Source organism: Gorilla gorilla, chromosome 19 (assembly GCF_029281585.2).
Source record: "Gorilla gorilla gorilla isolate KB3781 chromosome 19, NHGRI_mGorGor1-v2.1_pri, whole genome shotgun sequence".
Classification (NCBI taxonomy): Eukaryota; Metazoa; Chordata; class Mammalia; order Primates; family Hominidae; genus Gorilla; species Gorilla gorilla.
The window spans coordinates 27,336,190-27,352,560 of NC_073243.2; the positions used below are offsets into that span (position 1 = coordinate 27,336,190).

The window sequence follows — 16,371 nt, forward strand, 5'->3', positions numbered from 1 at the left end:
AGTCTGGGCCTTCAGAACTTCTGACTGTCGGGCTCCCAGTTGGGTTTCCCACAACCCTCCTTTGGGGTTAATTAATTTGCTGGTCTTTCTGGTCACCAGCCCTCATCCTGAATCTAGGTGCTGCCAGTCATCAGTCAACTCATTAGCATCCAAAAAATACATCACCTTGGAAATTCCAAGAATTTAAGGAGTTGTGTGCCAGGAAATGGGGACAAAACCAAAAATATATATTTCTCAATACCATATTTGGTAGCTCCTCAATTTGTGTGCTGTTGTGAGTACTTACGTGTCAGCTGAAATATGGATCCCCTTAGCCCTGTGGCCTGGGGCCACTCACTAGAGCTCTGTGTCATTGTCCTTGAGTCAAGAACAGACTTATATTTCTTTCATTGTGTTGTACACATTTTTTTTCATATGCACATATAAAAAAGGTTTGGAAGCACTGATTGAAAAAATATTGATGTTATAGTTATAAAATATGGTTAATGTTTTTATTTCACTTATAGGTGGTGAAAAGTTGTTAAAATAGGGTGGTGATAGGATGTCATGGCATTTACCAAGCAGGAAAAATAAATGTGATGTAAGACCTGTGTGCACTTGGTTCCTTGCTAGGGTTCAAGCAAGCTGTTCTTCAGAGAGTATCTGATATGTGCTTCTGTCTGTACAGTGAGGTCAGACTAGAAGCCACTCCGTGGGCTCTGGGATATAGATGGAAATCAGAACAAGCCTTATGACTTTTCTTGACATAGCTTTCATAAGTTTGCATATTCTATTCCTTATTCCATTAGTAAGATTGCTGCTAAAAAAATAAGCATCAGTTATGTGGATGGTTTTCCAGAAATCTGAGTATCTTGTTTTTGGTACATTGTGAGACAATAACTTAAAACTTTGGGGTGCTCATGAGGAGCTTAATTAGAATATTGAGTTGGATTAGGAGGCAGAGGTTATCAAAATGGCCTGTGTATTACAAAGTAAGAGACCACTGTTGACTGTTGTACATAGAAAATTTTGTTGGGGTTGATCAATTTGGGTTTGTGTTTCACTTGTCTTCATGGGATTTCTGTTGATATATTCACAAGTTCGAGGCTTAAAAACACAAATGCCCTTTGGATTTGCCAGAGATTTAGGCATCACATGGATTTAAAAATGGTCTGAGCACCTGGATAAAATGCTGAGTACCTTTACTGACTCTTGCTATGCTGCAAATGTTTCCTCTTCCTGGCTAGAACTCTCAGCATATGTATAGCAATAGTGTTTCTGTGTGAATGGAATCAGTGCAGGTATATAGCAGATTAGGCCGTTCTTATTAAGGACTGTGAAAGGTGATGGTATGAGAGAACTCTTTAAATGAGCTAGGGACGAATTAAGGATTCAGAGAACTATTAACACATTCTCTTCTCCCCTGAACCAAAGGTGGAGATAACTGGCTGCCTCCTTTTGGGTATCCATTTGGAACCTTCTCAGAGTGGTTGTGTAATTGTGAAATTCCAACTCTTAGGTTCCCATGAAGTCTACTTGTAAAATCATTGGAACATGGAGTTGGGGTTTGGGGGGTTATTTCGGATAAGCTTTTTATATTTTGTTGGTGATTAAAATGTTGTTAAATTTAGCAACATTTTAAACTACAGTAGGGCCTTCTTTGATTAGCTGGCTCCCTGGGTAATTTTTATGGGGTTGGACTAATCATGACTTGGCCAGAGAGATTTTCAATTTAGCCTGTGGAATTATATATTTGCTTGTTGGTAGTAGACATCTGGCTCAGAGTCTGATAGAAAGTGTTGCTGTTATTGGCTTTAAGTGATAGCTCAAAGGTGTGGCTGGCTGTGGAATCCCATAATGATGACACTGTGCTTAATTGATGTGAAATAACTGGAGATCAGTGAGGGGCTATTATAATCAATGGCATTGGTGGTTAGCTGAATCAGAGAATGGATGAATCAGTTATGAGTTTCTGTTAATAGGTTTAAAAGGAATTTAGGGTGTTTTGGGAGCTTCATTCCATGAAGCTTCATAAACCCCTTATTTTATTATAACTGAAATGAGTTAAATTTTTTTTTTCCTTGTTAGATGAGCAGTTTGGAAGCGAGTTTTGGGCTTTTAAGCCTTCCAACTCTCCCTGAAGGCTTTTGTTAACCAAAGAAGGACTCCATACATAGTAAGAGGTAGTCTACAAGTAGAATGCTGCTTTTGCCTTTGTCTGGTGTTCTAAGAATCTGATAGGAGCTGTTAAGCCTTTTGTTGTCAAAGCAGTACCCTTTCAGGAACTGATAGAGGAGTAACATAATCCTTCGTATTCTGGGTTAAATTTTTTTTTTTCTACCCAAGAAAAGGACTATGAATCTTTTGCCAGAGGTCGGAAATGCTGAGGGTGAATTATTTTGTTTTTTTTTTTCCTTGGCAGCAGAACCTCTGAGGCCCGAGCCTGTCAGATGAGGAAAATGTTTAATATTTAGGAATCATGGCTGTTAGTAATCTACTTTTACCCTGGTTTAGGACTTGGCCATCATAAATGTAGACAGTTATCATAATTGATAATAAAGCTGGAATGAGTGACTATCTAGCTGACTCTGTTATGCATGGTAATGCCTTTACTCCTCACAGTGCCCCTATGGGGAAGGTAATATTAATCCCATTTGGCAGGTATGGCGCTGAGGCAGAGAGGTGAAGTCATTTACCCAAGAGATATTATATAGCTAGTAAGTAGCAGAGTTGAGCTTCAAAACTAGGCCGATTGGCACTGCTAGTCTATATTGATTTTTCTGGTTTCTAGTTTAATAGAATTAGGAAGGATCCTGGATTAGGATAGGAATAGGATTTTTATGGGAAAGTGGTTTAAAACACATTTACAAAGCAAGCTGAATTCTTTCTTGCTAATATATTTTGTTGGTTTAAACGCTATCAAACAAACATTTTCCAGTTTTCTTCTCTAGAGAATTTAATAATTTCTCAATTAGGTTTTAATATGTACTTATAACTAATATCATAGTAGTTACCACTTTTCATGTCTACTGTTTGCCAACTATTATAGCATATTTAAGGTATATTAATCCTTATCACAACAGTACTGCCAAGTAGCAGACTGTTTTTATCCTGGTTTCACAGATGTGTACTGTACTAGACCACAGAAATATTCTTGTTTTTATCTTGATTAGTGTTCCAGTGGTATTTATTAGTATTTTCAGTGGTGATCATTTGACATCTAGGAAAAGAATTTTCTTTCCTATTCCTACCCTTTAACCTCCTTGTACTACATTTCTTTTTCTTTTTTTTTGAGATAGGATCTCACTATGTTGCCCAGGCTGCTTTTGAACTCGTGGGCACAAACGATCCTTTTGCTTTGGCCTCCCAAAGTGCTGGGATTACAGGCATGAGTCACCATGTCTGGCCTCACATTTCTTTTTAATTTTTTGGCAGAATGCCCAACGAAACAGTCTTTGTGGAGGGGTCAGCTACCTTATCTATTGTTCATCTCCACTGCCTGGCATATAACTTGTTTGTAATTGTGGTATTTCTGCACTTGTTGTTGTGTAAATTATTATATTGGGCTTTCTAAAAATCCATTTTACACACAAAAGTGTAAAATGTGCTAAAAGTTGCTGTTGGGATATTTACTTGATTTCTTAAACTCAGAACCATCTAGTTTCCAAAATGCTTAGCTGTGTGGATGAACAACAGTGCTTTATTGATGAGAGTTCAAAGTTCTGAGTGAGATTTTATGAATTTTTTAGTAATTGCTCACTCTTATGTATCAAAGATTGCCAGTGGGGGGAGATAGGGGCAATATAATATTAGCTGATAGCAGCTCACTTAATACATGGATATATGGAATACCTGTTATTGCGAGTCTAACATCTCTTTTTCTTTATTTATTTTTATTTATTTATTTATTTTTTGAGACGCAGTTTCACTCTTGTCGCCCAGGCTAGAGTGCAATGGCGTGATCTCTGCTCACTGCAACCTATACCTCCTGGGTTCAAGCGATTCTATTGCCTCAGCCTCCTGAGTAGCTGGGATTACAGGTGTCTGCCACCACGCCCGGCTAATTTTTGTATTTTTAGTAGAGACGGGGTTTTACCATGTTGGCCTGGCTGCTCTTGAACTCCTGACCTCAGGTGGTCCATCCGCCTCAGCCTCCCAAAGTGCTAGGATTACAGGCATGAACCACCATGCCTGACCTAACATCTCTTTTTCTTTTGAGCTTATGAAATATTAGGTCTTTCATTACCATAGTAATTTAGGGAGAAAAGAGAATGAAAGTAAGTTCTTTACTACCACTTTATTTCCTCATTTCTGAAATTGTTTGACTGTAAAGTTGCATAGTTGGAATTGTGGGTTACTCATTTCATAACCAGTGATTGCAGATAATTAAAAAATTATTCCAGGTAATCTTTCTGTTTTGAAAATGAGGTAGTAACAATGAGAGCCAAGGAAGAAATGAGAATTTAAATGACAGCTCCCCTCTCTGCGATGTGATGTTCCGAATACTTGTAAGTCAAATACCAATATTCTTGAAGGTATTCTATGAATGACTTGTACACTGCAGTTCCAGGTTTCTCTTTATTGTGTGATGGTTCTAAGGAATACCCTATGGTGTCAATGGGTGTTCCCTAAAAGGGATTGATTCAGATTGCTTTTTGATTATTCCTTCCTGGCTCCTTTCGCATGTGAGTAGTTGACTTAAAAGAGCAACTATTTAATTTTTATGATTCTTTTCATTAGTTGGGTGGTAGTTCTGTCTCACCTGAGCTTGCTTATATGTATTTAGTAGGTCTATTAGGAAGACTGGGACTGCTGGGCCTTTTGTTGCATGTGGTCTTTCATCAAGGAGAATAGACTGAGCTGCTTCACATTCAAACTCAGGGCAGCTTTCCAGGAGGGCGAAAGTGGAAGCTGCAAAGCCTCATAAAGGGCTTAGATTTGGAAGTCATACAATATTCCTTCTGCTATAATATTGTGGTTAAATCAAGCCCCAAGGCCAGCCCAGATTCAAAAGGTAGGGAAATAGACCTCACCTATTTATGGAAGGAGCAGCAAGGTCCCTTTGCAGATGGGTATGGACTCAGGGAGCTGTGGTTCCTTGGTGGTTATTTTTGTGACAATCTACCAAATAACCTACAGTGAACTCAGCATTATATCAAAAAGGTTATACTCTAGAGGCAGCTATTGTAGATCCTTCAGTGATCTTCATTACCATGAACAATGAAGTACTTTGCTGTTACTACAACAGATGTTAAACAAGGGCTATCAAATATGGTGATATCAGTGGTGTTGAAGATATGCAGATTGGCTAAAATGTTGTAGAGACGGTTTCCATTCTTACAGGCTGGGTGGGAGGATTCTAGTGATTGTAGTTCTCTGATTCTGACCATACAGGTAACAGAATCTTGCTTTCCTGTGATATAATGAAACAAAACAAGCCCATTAGATGGCAGCAGGGGACAGGGGGCAGTGAAATGTTGATAAGAAAAACAATCTACTTATAATTCTAATTTAATAAATATTTGTTGAACTGCTGTTTTGTCCGAGGTACTGTTATAGGTGATTTGCAGAGTTCAAAGATAAATCAAGATAGTTAAAAATTTAAAGCAGAAAATTGTTTACAATTTTTTGATGGAAACAGACTTGAGGATGAGAGGATGGTAAGGTGAGCCCAGTGTAAACAGTGTTTCTTCCTGAGGGACATACTGATGTTTTTGGAAACTAAATAATGCTGGCTCTTAATAGAGGAACTGACACCTTTTGCTGTTCTATAAAATGTGAAGGAGACATGCTTTTGGTAACCTAGATTGCAGAGATTCCATAGATTTTGTATTGAGTAGTGGACTCTCAACTGCCCGTGTTGAGGTTTTTGGCCAAGATTGAAGCAAACTATATGCTCAGCTTAGCTGGTTGTGGAAAGCAATGTTAAAAAGGTTTGTATTGCTTGAGAAGTTAGTGGAGGGAGAATATTCAGGGCTCTTTATCATCTTGTTTTTAAAGGTAAATAAACCTGGAAGGTGTCTTCCCTCCAACTTCAATATTCTGTGAGTTGCTCACAACTAGACAAAGGGTATTCCTAGGCCTCAGTGAATGTGGATACACTTGACCAAATCCCTTTCTTCAGGATTACAGTTCTTAATATTCTTGATGATTCCATGTTTGGGAGTGCTTTTCTCATGAGAAATTTGAGGAAGACACTGTGTGCCGATGCTGTGAAAAGCTTGTTTGAAAGGTGCTGGCTGTTCTCTTAAGGCAGAGTTTTGAAACCAGAATTTCAAGGATGATTCTGACAGATTGTTTGCCCTCAGCCTTGGAGTGGCTGAGTGGGGACAGGACTGCTCAATGCCTAGGCCAGCCTCTGGGCCAGCTGCAATTCTAATTTTCCCAGCATGTTGAACAAATGTTCTCATTTTTTAAACAAGCCATTGCATGAAAAAAGTAGGCAGTATTGCTTTGAGGGGTGGAACAGTGCTTTGGAAGTGTGATGAGGACAGGTACTGTTCCTAAGTCAGGGTTCTTGGTTGCAAACAGCAAAGATTTACTCCAGCCAATAACCATATAGGCTTAAGTTGTCTGAGGCTGTCCATGTCAACTTTATTCCCAAATCAATAAACATTTGGAAGTGTTTTCTGTATGAGGCACAGATCTAAGGTTTTAGGTATACAGAGGATCTCTTGCAGGAAACCGCTTCTGTATAAATATTTTAGGATGTTTGATGCCTCGTTTCTCTCCTGCTATAGTTAAAGGGTCAATGTTTATCTGTGTTGACTGGTTAGAAATTGATTATATGACAGTCCCACCAAAGGGGTTATTATAATCACAAATTCATAATGTTTTTGATCAGTTATTTTAAACCCTGTTGTACAAATATTTCAATCTTTGTTAGCATCTAAAAATCTTCACAGGTCATTTATAGTATCACTTCCCTCCTTTCTCCCTGTGAAAGTTGTTTCAAGTTTTTGAAAAAAATTCATATTAATGTCCTATTTGCTTGTAATTTTTTGTCATTAAAAATATCTGAATACATGGTGACAGATTGCCTTTCAGTTTTGATTTTTTTGAGGGACCCTTGAAAAAGAAGTAAAGGAGAGAAGGACCCAGCCCCAGTAGAGGCTCTAGTACTTAGAGAAAGTGAATGGGAGAGGAGAAGATGCCTTTTTAAAAAAAAAAAAAAAAGCTCATGCCTCCAGATAGCCAGAAACAGCTTCTCCTGAGTACTGTAAAAGCTATTTTTCTACTTTTCTTGAATCTCACCTTCGGTTGACATTTTGGGGCCTTCCTTTTCCTCCTCAAAACTGCCTTACAAGTTCATCTTAAACTGATCAGCATTTGAAGAGTTGGGGTACACAGATGAGACCCAGCAATGTAACTTGATCATGTGCTAAGCTCGTTGGCACTTGTTTTAGGCTTTGAGTGATCTTTGCTTGGAAAGGCTTCGAAACTTACAGAATTACTTAGTGTGTTTTGTTAGTAAATGATCAGAATATAAATTTGGACTTTTTCAAGATAATTGCAGATGTCTCTGAAGTGTAGAGTGTGTTTAAATCTAATTTATGTAACTTAAATCACATTCTCTTCATCATGGTGTACGTTTATGAAGTTAATGGCCTTCAAAGCTTTCAATTTAGTTTTTATTTAAATGTGAATGCAATGCTGAAAAAAATCTCTCTGTGTATTCAGTATAAATATTTATGTTCAAGAAAACAGTTTTAACTGTTGTAATATATTTTATTGTTTATCTGGTAAGGTTAGCTACTATTCCGTCAAATTGGGCTTTCGAAGAAAGGACCAATTTTTGTTTTTCTTTAGATAGTTTTCACAATAGTTCTTTGTTCTGTCCTTGTCTTGCATTTTATCTTAGTCTTATATTAATTTTTCTTCACACGGAGATAATGGATGATGTGCCAGATGGTTTCAAACACAGACTACATGACATATGCTCAGTTTTTGATTTGAGGAGTTTGTAAAGATTTTCTTCAAATTGTGATAGCAAAGTTCCTTAACTTAATTTTTTCTGTAAACGATTTGCCATATTAAGGTAATTAATAGGTTCAAGTTCCAGAGATTAGGAGCTTAGTGTCTTTGGGGACCACCATTCAGCCCATTACAGTCTGTTTTCTGGGCCCCAAATATTCATATCCTTCCCATGTGCAAAATACATTTACCCTACCCCAGCGTCTCCAAAATTTTGACTCATTACAGTATTAACTCAAATGTAAATCTCACCTAAATATTATCAGCTCAAAAATCCCAAATCCCATTATGAAAATCATTTAAATCAGGCATGGGTAAAACTCTGAGTATTATCCAGGACAAATTCCATTTGGTTTCAAGACCCGGGAGTAATCCTCTATCTTTAAATATTTTCTAAAGAAAAATTCTCAAGAAGTAAAAGAGCATATTTACTAAAAAAACCTTTTTTTTTGTATATTGCTGAACCTCTCACAGAAAGTTTTTCTACCAGCAATATATCTTATTAGTGATTCTTCTACCTAGCCATTCTGATCATCATGTTATCATTATGTGTATATAATATAAAACCTTCGAACTTTGCCATTTTCACATGAACAAAAGCTTAAAATGTTTTTGGTGTTAGTGTCTTTTTATATTTTCCCTTGATTTGTCTTTACTGCTCATATTCTTATCACTTTTTTTCTATTTTTCTTGATTTGTATGATGTCTTTATGTATTTAGAGCTACTGATTTTTGTATTGCAAGAGTTTTCCCAAGGTTCAATTTTTTTTAGTTTTGTTTTTTGGTGATATACTGAGCGTTTTTTTTTTTTTTAAATACAGTCATATCTGCTATTTTTCCTAGTGTACCCTTTGCACATGTTGTTTGAATGTCCTTCCTCTACATTATGTGGAAAAGTCATACTGTACTAACCTTATTTCTGAAAATGGATGTGTCTGGTCTTCGCGGGAATTCACATGATCTGGTAGAAAGGAGGCTCATCTTTGAAAGCAGATCTAGGGGCCATGGCAAGGAGCTCTGTGCTCTTGTCTCTTTGCCATCTTCTCCATCCAGTGTGGCTCCGTCAGATTTTCAGATCTCACATTTACAGTTTGAACCCTCTATTAAATCCTCATCCACTGAGGTCAGAAAGTGTTTGGATTGCAGAGATATTTTTTGAGTAGTTAATTGTATAATAAACGCTAGAGAGTGAGTGCAGGAAAAAGTGTCCCTAAGGTGAATGTGAAACCAAGATATGCTGCAAATGCTTAAAAAATTCAGTTCTGTTACAAGGTATCCTTTTAAGTCCTAAAGAAATGATTCTGTAAGACTTATTGATATAGAAAGAAATGTTAGTGAATAAAGCATTTTACAAAGCATTTTCATGGTCTGATTTCAATTGTAGTGAAAAAATACATGTCCCTATCTATGTATAGAAAAAAGTCTGCAGTAGTTAGTAAACTGATTATTTTGAGGTACTTGGATTGATAAGTTTATGTAAAATTTTAACCCTATGTATTGTATAGGTGTGTATGTAACATTTTTAATATATTTGATCTTTTTTTGCATTTTCTGCCCTTCTACCATGGTGGTTTTACTTGGGTAATAAAAAACATTGGTATCTCTTCCCTTCCTACCCTAAAGAAACAGCTTCACGGAAATAATTATTTAGAATACTTGTATTACTAACTCGAAGTTTACTCTACCGTAATGTTTTTAACAAATTTTTCAGATTCTTCACTCTGTTGTTTATATTTATTAAAATGAGGGACAACGATATTTATTAAACTGAGGGCATTAAGTATAACACTGGACAGATGGTAATATTTTTAGAATTTTTCAGTATATCTACTGAGATAATTGATTTTTATAATAGTATTTTCATTTGCAAAAGTATTAACTTCCCTGAATAATGGAAACTTGAAGTGATAGCATTCTATCTATTGTATCATAACCTAGTGAATGATTTGTAGTTAGTAACAACTTTAGATTATTTTATTTTTTCTTAGTTCGAGAAATTCCTCATTGCCTTTCAAAATATTGTCCTATATTAACTGTTCGTTAAAGCAAGTTCTCTTGCCTTTTGGTGTGACTTTCTTATGCCCTCAGAATAGTACCTGTTTTGTAGTACTTGAAACTTTTACTTTTTATTTGTTATTTCTCAGGTAAACGCAAAGCACTGAAGTTGAATTTTGCAAATCCACCTTTCAAATCTACAGCAAGGTTTACTCTGAATCCCAATCCTACAGGAGTTCAAAACCCACACATGTGAGTATTCTTGGTAATCAAAGGCTCATCTCAAGCAAAGATTTTAAAGTTACTGTATTTTATGAATTTTTCCAATTACGAGATGTCAGTATAATTTCTCTGACTAAACTCTCTGGGAATATTGTTTATTCTTTTCCTTCTGGAGTTCCAGTTAAATTGCAAGTTGCATTTAGGAAATTTGACTGTCTTCTGTCCAACTGTACAAATTTTCACCACTTAGTGACAAAATAGAGTCCCATCTTAATAAGCTAGGTTCCTGCAAAATTTCTGTGTCATAGTAAATTGAAAGAATTGTGTACATGTGAGTGTACAGATATCAGTGGTTATTTCATTTACTGAATTTTTAAACAATGGAAATGATATTGTAGCATCTTAGTGAAAATATTATTAGAGCATCTTAGTTAACATAAAGCAATACCTTCAGAACAATATTTTACATTAACCTTCAATTGAATTTAAGTGATGTGAAATATTAAAAAACCTCTTCTTATTTCCCATCCTAACCTATCATGAAAATGAAGGCCAGTGGCTGTACTTTTATAACCATGTCCATAAAAATAATTTTGAGCTAGTTTCGATATTGAGAACTATAAAGCAAGTGGTGTAAGGTATGATTAAAAAGCTGGCAGATACATTTTTTTTTAAAGTAATTTCTCAACAATTTGCATCTAGATCTTATTAGGCTTAAAATACATTTATTCTTCCCAAAGAGGCACTTTTATTGCTATTTTCTCTTCTTTCAGAATTTGGTATGCATTGTATTTACAAACAGTAACAAATTGGTAGAAGGTAGTGTCTTGCAAAAGAGATGCTTAAAATATTTTTAAAACAGCAGTGTCTAGAAGGGAGTGGGGTGTGTGTATGTATATATACACTTATACTTTCACTTGTAGCCTTAGAGGGAATGAAAGATATTTTAAATAAAAAGTGTAGTAACAATTTATTTTTCTCAAGTGTCTATTAATTTTATTAGACTGGTGTTCATAATGACACTTCTTGTCAGAGCTCAGCCTAGAGTCCCACTCTTTTTACCTTCTCTGAAACATCAAGTAGGGGCTATCTTGAGGAAGGAAACTTAGTACTTATTAATTAGTCAGAATTTCAGCAGCAAGGAAACAATTCTTAAAAGAACCTCCTTCCTTATTTCTTAGAATTTGTAGTGAAAGCTAGTGCAAAACTAATTCTTTAACATAGCCCCCTTCTGTTACCTTAGTTACTAGCTGAACCATATGTTGGAAGTCTAAGAAGGAAAGGATATAGCAGTAATCACCAAACTTATCAGATCTTTCTTTTTTAAAAGCCTTTTTGGACAAGGAGAAAGACAACCTGACTTAAATTAAAACTGGAAAAACATTCATCTATTTGTACTGTCTTCCCTCTGGAGTTTCTTTATGTATGTGGAATTCATGGAGCAAAATTTTTAAAAAAATAGTAAACACAGGGTGGAAAAAAACTTTCTTCCAAAGTTGAGTTCAGGTTTTATTTTTTGTTTTGTTCTTAACTAATGTTTTATAATAAACCTATAGCCAACTAGATTTCTCATCCTTTGTTTCTTCCCAGCAAGTATTTAAAATTTGAAAGGACATGGTAATAGGTATTTTTACCTTATGATAGAATCTTTAGAGCTTGATTCTGGTATGTAAAAATTTTAGACCCAGACTTTGTTGTAAGTTTTTTATTGTACAGGTCAATTGTTCTGGGTTAGGAATAGGTAACTACTAGCATTGTTACTGGTCAGAGATAACTGTTTTATTACTTAGAACAACATTATCTCCTCTACCTTCCGAGCCCCTTTCAAAAGGTATCCTTTTTTACTCTTCCTCTGAGTTGTTTGCCATCAAGCACTAAAAACAGTTGTTAGTTTCTGTTTAGGATGAGTACTTGCAATTAGAAAAACATAACTTGCAGTTTGTGGGAGTTTTGAAATAAGATATCTCTTAACATTTATATGTTTTTTCTCCTAAAATTTCCTTGAACTTTAATAATTACAGATGTGAATATAAAACTTGTTCATGAATTTAGGAAAAGATAAGATGGAATAAGCAAGCTAATGAAGTTAAGATATGTCACAGGATCTGGTTTCAGATCTCTTTGGCATTTGATGTCTCCTGGATGCAGGATCCTTTGCAAGATTAAAAAAAAAAATTGTAAGACAGTGTTCTTTTTTTCTGAGAACCAACAGTTTAAATAAAATTCCAAGAAATGACAATTGGCTATCGTAATTTTAGTAAGGCATAAGGTAATATGGATTGAATGTCAAATTAAAGGTGTACAAGGGGTAAATCATTTTAGAAAACCTACTTGATTAAATGCTTCCTAGAAGAACAAGATTTTACTGGATTTTGAAAGACAGGCAGGGAAGGTTGAGTGAAGACAAGGGACAATGGCATTCTGGTGAGCGTATGCACAAGAGAAGTTTTGGGAACCATGTGTAGATCTGTTTAATTGTAGCAGGGATGTTATTTATAGATTACCTATTTCTCTCTCTCACTGGAATCTTTTAGCCTGTTTTCTTTATTCTTGATATTCTGTAATTATATGAGGATAAGCCTCAAATTGCATCATCTTCCCATGTATCAGATTAACTCTTTTAGTTTCAAGATTCATGTATCTCTTTTTCTGGGAAAATTGCTGCTGCTTTCCTTTTGATACATTTCCTTCATGTTTTTCCTATCATCTTCTCCTGAAACTTGTGTTACTAGGATGTTGGACTGCCTATATCCCCTGTATCCTAGACTTTAAAAAAATGTGTTCCGTCTCATTGTTTTCTTACTCTGTATCCTGGGAGATTTTCTTTATTTTCCATCCCCTTTATGGAATCTTGGCAATCAGTTTTAATTTCCGAGAGTTGATTGTGGCATTTTCTTAGGATTCTATTCTTAATTTTGGATACAAAATAGGGAATTTAAAAATTCTTTTCTGTTGTTTGAATTATTGATTTCCTCAAGGATCAGTTTTTCTTTTACCTCTTTCTCAGTTTTTTTTACATCTTATAATTTTTTTTTCATGTCTTGTTCTTGATTGTTTCTTGAATGGAAGCTTTGGTTATAGATCATCACCTGGTGGGCTTGGCTTTACTTTTCTGTGAGTATTTTGAGAGCTAGCTCTTAGGCCAGGAATGTTACCAGTGCTAGAATTAGTAGAGCCAAAATTCACCTTAGGAAGCCTGGTTCTCTCCAGATGTGTTTGTTCTCTTTGAAGACATGCCCCCTTTTTATTTTAGGGGAAGAATAAAGAGGAAAAGTGGAATTAACTAGACCTTTCTTTCTTTTTTTTTTAAGTGGCAGAGTCTCACTATATTGCCCAGGCTGGTCTTGAACTCCTGGATTCCAGGGATCCTCCCGCCTCAGCCTCCCAGAGTGCTGGGATTACAGGCATGAGGTACTGCGCCTGGCCTAGAACTTCCTTATAGAAAGAAGTTTAATTAATTCTGGTTTCTAGGCCTTCATTTCTTCTGACCATGAATTCTCTTTGATCCAGTGTTCTATTGGGACCATGATTTGTCTCTCGTATTCACTGCATGCCTGCCTCCTACCATGTGTTATAGGTTATAGTTTTTTCTGTTTATTTTTAAACCTTTTATTATGGAAAATTGCATACCTACCCAAAAGTAAAGTGGTAGATGAATCTGTCTTTACTGTCAATCAGCTTTAACAGCTTCAACAGTTAATAGCATGGCCAATGTTGTTTTATCTTTTCCTTCAACCCCTTAATTTTAACCAAATCTCAGATGTTATGCAATCTACAAATATTTTAGTATGCATTTATAAAAGATAAGAGCTGCTTTTAAAAGACATAATCATAGTACCATTGCTACATCTAGTAGAATAAATAATTCTTTAATATCATCAAATAAGCAGATGACCTCATTAGTTTTTTTATTTTTAATAGTTTGAAGTGAGGTCTATACAAGGTCCTGTATTCTATGCCGTTAGCTGATCAGTCTTTTAAACTAGAGTTCCTTCTCTTGAAATCAATTAGTTTTTCTTTGTGATACATTTTTATCTACTCAGGCATTCAGAAATTTAATTCTTTTAATTTATTGCTTATTTCCTTAAAAAAAAGGATTTTTGGGGGGATCTTGGAGGATGAGGAGACAACCTGAACAGGAAACCTTGATTTTTAATTATCATTGATTAAAATTATAAATATTTTTGACAGAAAATGCATATTATAATAGAGACTCTTGTGCCCACTAACATTTTTTCCCTTGGCTTTTTTTTTTGAGACGGAGTCTCGCTCTGTCACCCAGGCTGGAGTGCAGTGGTGCGATCTCTGCTCACTGCAAGCTTCGCCTCCCGGGTTCACGCCGTTCTCCTGCATCAGCCTCCCGAGTAGCTGGGACTACAGGCACCCGCCACCAAGCCCGGCTAATTTTTTGTATTTTTAGTAGAGACAGGGTTTCACCGTGTTAGCCAGGATGGTCTCGATCTCCTGACCTCGTGATCCACCTGCCTCGGCCTCCCAAAGTGCTGGGATTACAGGCATGAGCCACCGAGCCCGGCCTCCCTTGGCTTTTAAAATGAAAGATTAAACTGGATAGCCAAAGAGTACAAAGAAAAAGCAAAGGAAAAACGTGTGGCTACCTTTTAAATTTTCATCAGGTTTGGATTCTACTAAACACTATAAATCTTTTTGATACTCTAGGGATATTCTTATAAATGTGGCCAGCTTGTGTTAAAATCATGTTGTGTATATGAATTTGACAAACAGAAGTAGATATTCTGTTAAACATTCTGTGTTTTCGTGATGGTGAGTTATGGTTGAGTGTTCTCAGTGTACTGAGTCGTTTAGAATATATTCAGTACAATTGTTATTCTGAAAGAACAGCCCTTTTATCTTCATAACATATAACAATTGTCAAGAAGAAACACTAGCTTAAAAGTTAACACTGGAAATAAATAGTGGTGAATGCAGATAACATTTTGGGGCTTAAGAGTTTTGGAACCACACGTTTTAAGTTTAAAGTGCTCTCTTTAGACCAGAGGATCGCTAGGATCTCCCTTATCTTTGTTTATTACATTGGAACAGACAGAGACTCAGTTGTGCTATAGAACATCTAGGAGTAGTTTAAAGAGGTTTCAAAGTCCCTAGTTAATAACTAATATTCCTCGTATTTCTTGATGAGCCTTACTCAGTAGAACTTTATCTTAAAACTTAGAATTTCTTCTTCTCTTGGTTAAATTGTGAGAACTATGTCTTATAAACATTGCTGTCTTAGAATTAATGACGAGGCCGGGCACTGTTGCTCACGCCTGCAATCCCAGCACTTTGGGAGGCCGAGGCAGGAGGATTGCTTGAGCCAAGAAGTTCGAGACCAGGCTGGGCAACATGGCAAAACCCCATTTCTAAAAAATAGAAAAAATTAGCCACGTGTGATGGCGTGCGCCTGTGGTCCCAGCTACCTGGGAGGCTGAGGTAGAAGGGTCAGTTGAGCCCTGGAGGTTGAGGCTACAGTGTACCACTGCACTCCAGCCTGTGTAAGAGTTGAGACTCTGTCTCTATTTAAAAAAAAAAAAAAAATTGTTTTTAAAAAGAAATAACAATGGGTAGAAATTTAGGAGTCTGGATTTCTATCCTGGCGTTGTCGTTATCTCTGTGACCTTGACTTTATCACTTAATTCTGATCTCAATTTAGGCATTGAATTAGAATAGCGACATATACTATTTTATATAATGAATAGGGAGGGGAGAGAATTAAGCCAGCTTTGCACTGCTTTCTTTAAATAAAGTCTCATGTACAAAACTGATAGGCTAAAAAGATAAAGGAGGAACTGTGCTGACTGAAGTGTTTGTGAGGTGGGAGAGAGCTTTGTAGCGTTGTCTGCCTTCATTCCCCAGAATAGTCCCAGGACATCTCTGGTGAATTTCTAAGTGTGAATACCTCTAATCTACATGAATTTGGAAGTTTTTTTCTATCTCTGAAATTTTTTGAAGCAATCGTGATACTGTGAAATCTCTGCATTTCTGTGGTGGACCATTTTTACAAAATAGCGGTAATGGTAGAAGTATTTATGGGTATGTATTAATATATGATGTTTAATCTCAAATGTGTTAAATACTATGGGGTGTGTGTGTGTGTGCGTGTGCGTGTGTGTGTGTGGCTGGTTTGGTGCTACTGCTGCAAATCTTTTTTCTTACTGTAGTAAATATACATAACGTAAAAATTTT

The 16,371-nt window shown here is 36.1% G+C and overlaps 1 protein-coding gene across 4 annotated transcripts in view; it reads left to right on the top strand.

Moving 5' to 3' along the window:
- MAP2K4 (mitogen-activated protein kinase kinase 4) overlaps positions 1–16,371 on the top strand; it is a 123,454-nt gene that overhangs the window by 24,014 nt on the left and 83,069 nt on the right. For 3 of the 4 annotated variants that reach the window (XR_008673003.2, XM_019013416.4, XM_055366913.2), the window contains exon 2: positions 10,098–10,200. The exons of the other annotated variant lie outside the window; for it this stretch is intronic. Coding sequence is in view for 2 of the 3 variants with exons in the window: in XM_019013416.4 (XP_018868961.1) it covers positions 10,098–10,200 (103 nt within the window). In the remaining variant the exon portion in view is untranslated. The remainder of the gene's footprint in view (positions 1–10,097; positions 10,201–16,371) is intronic. 4 annotated transcript variants of the gene reach the window in all.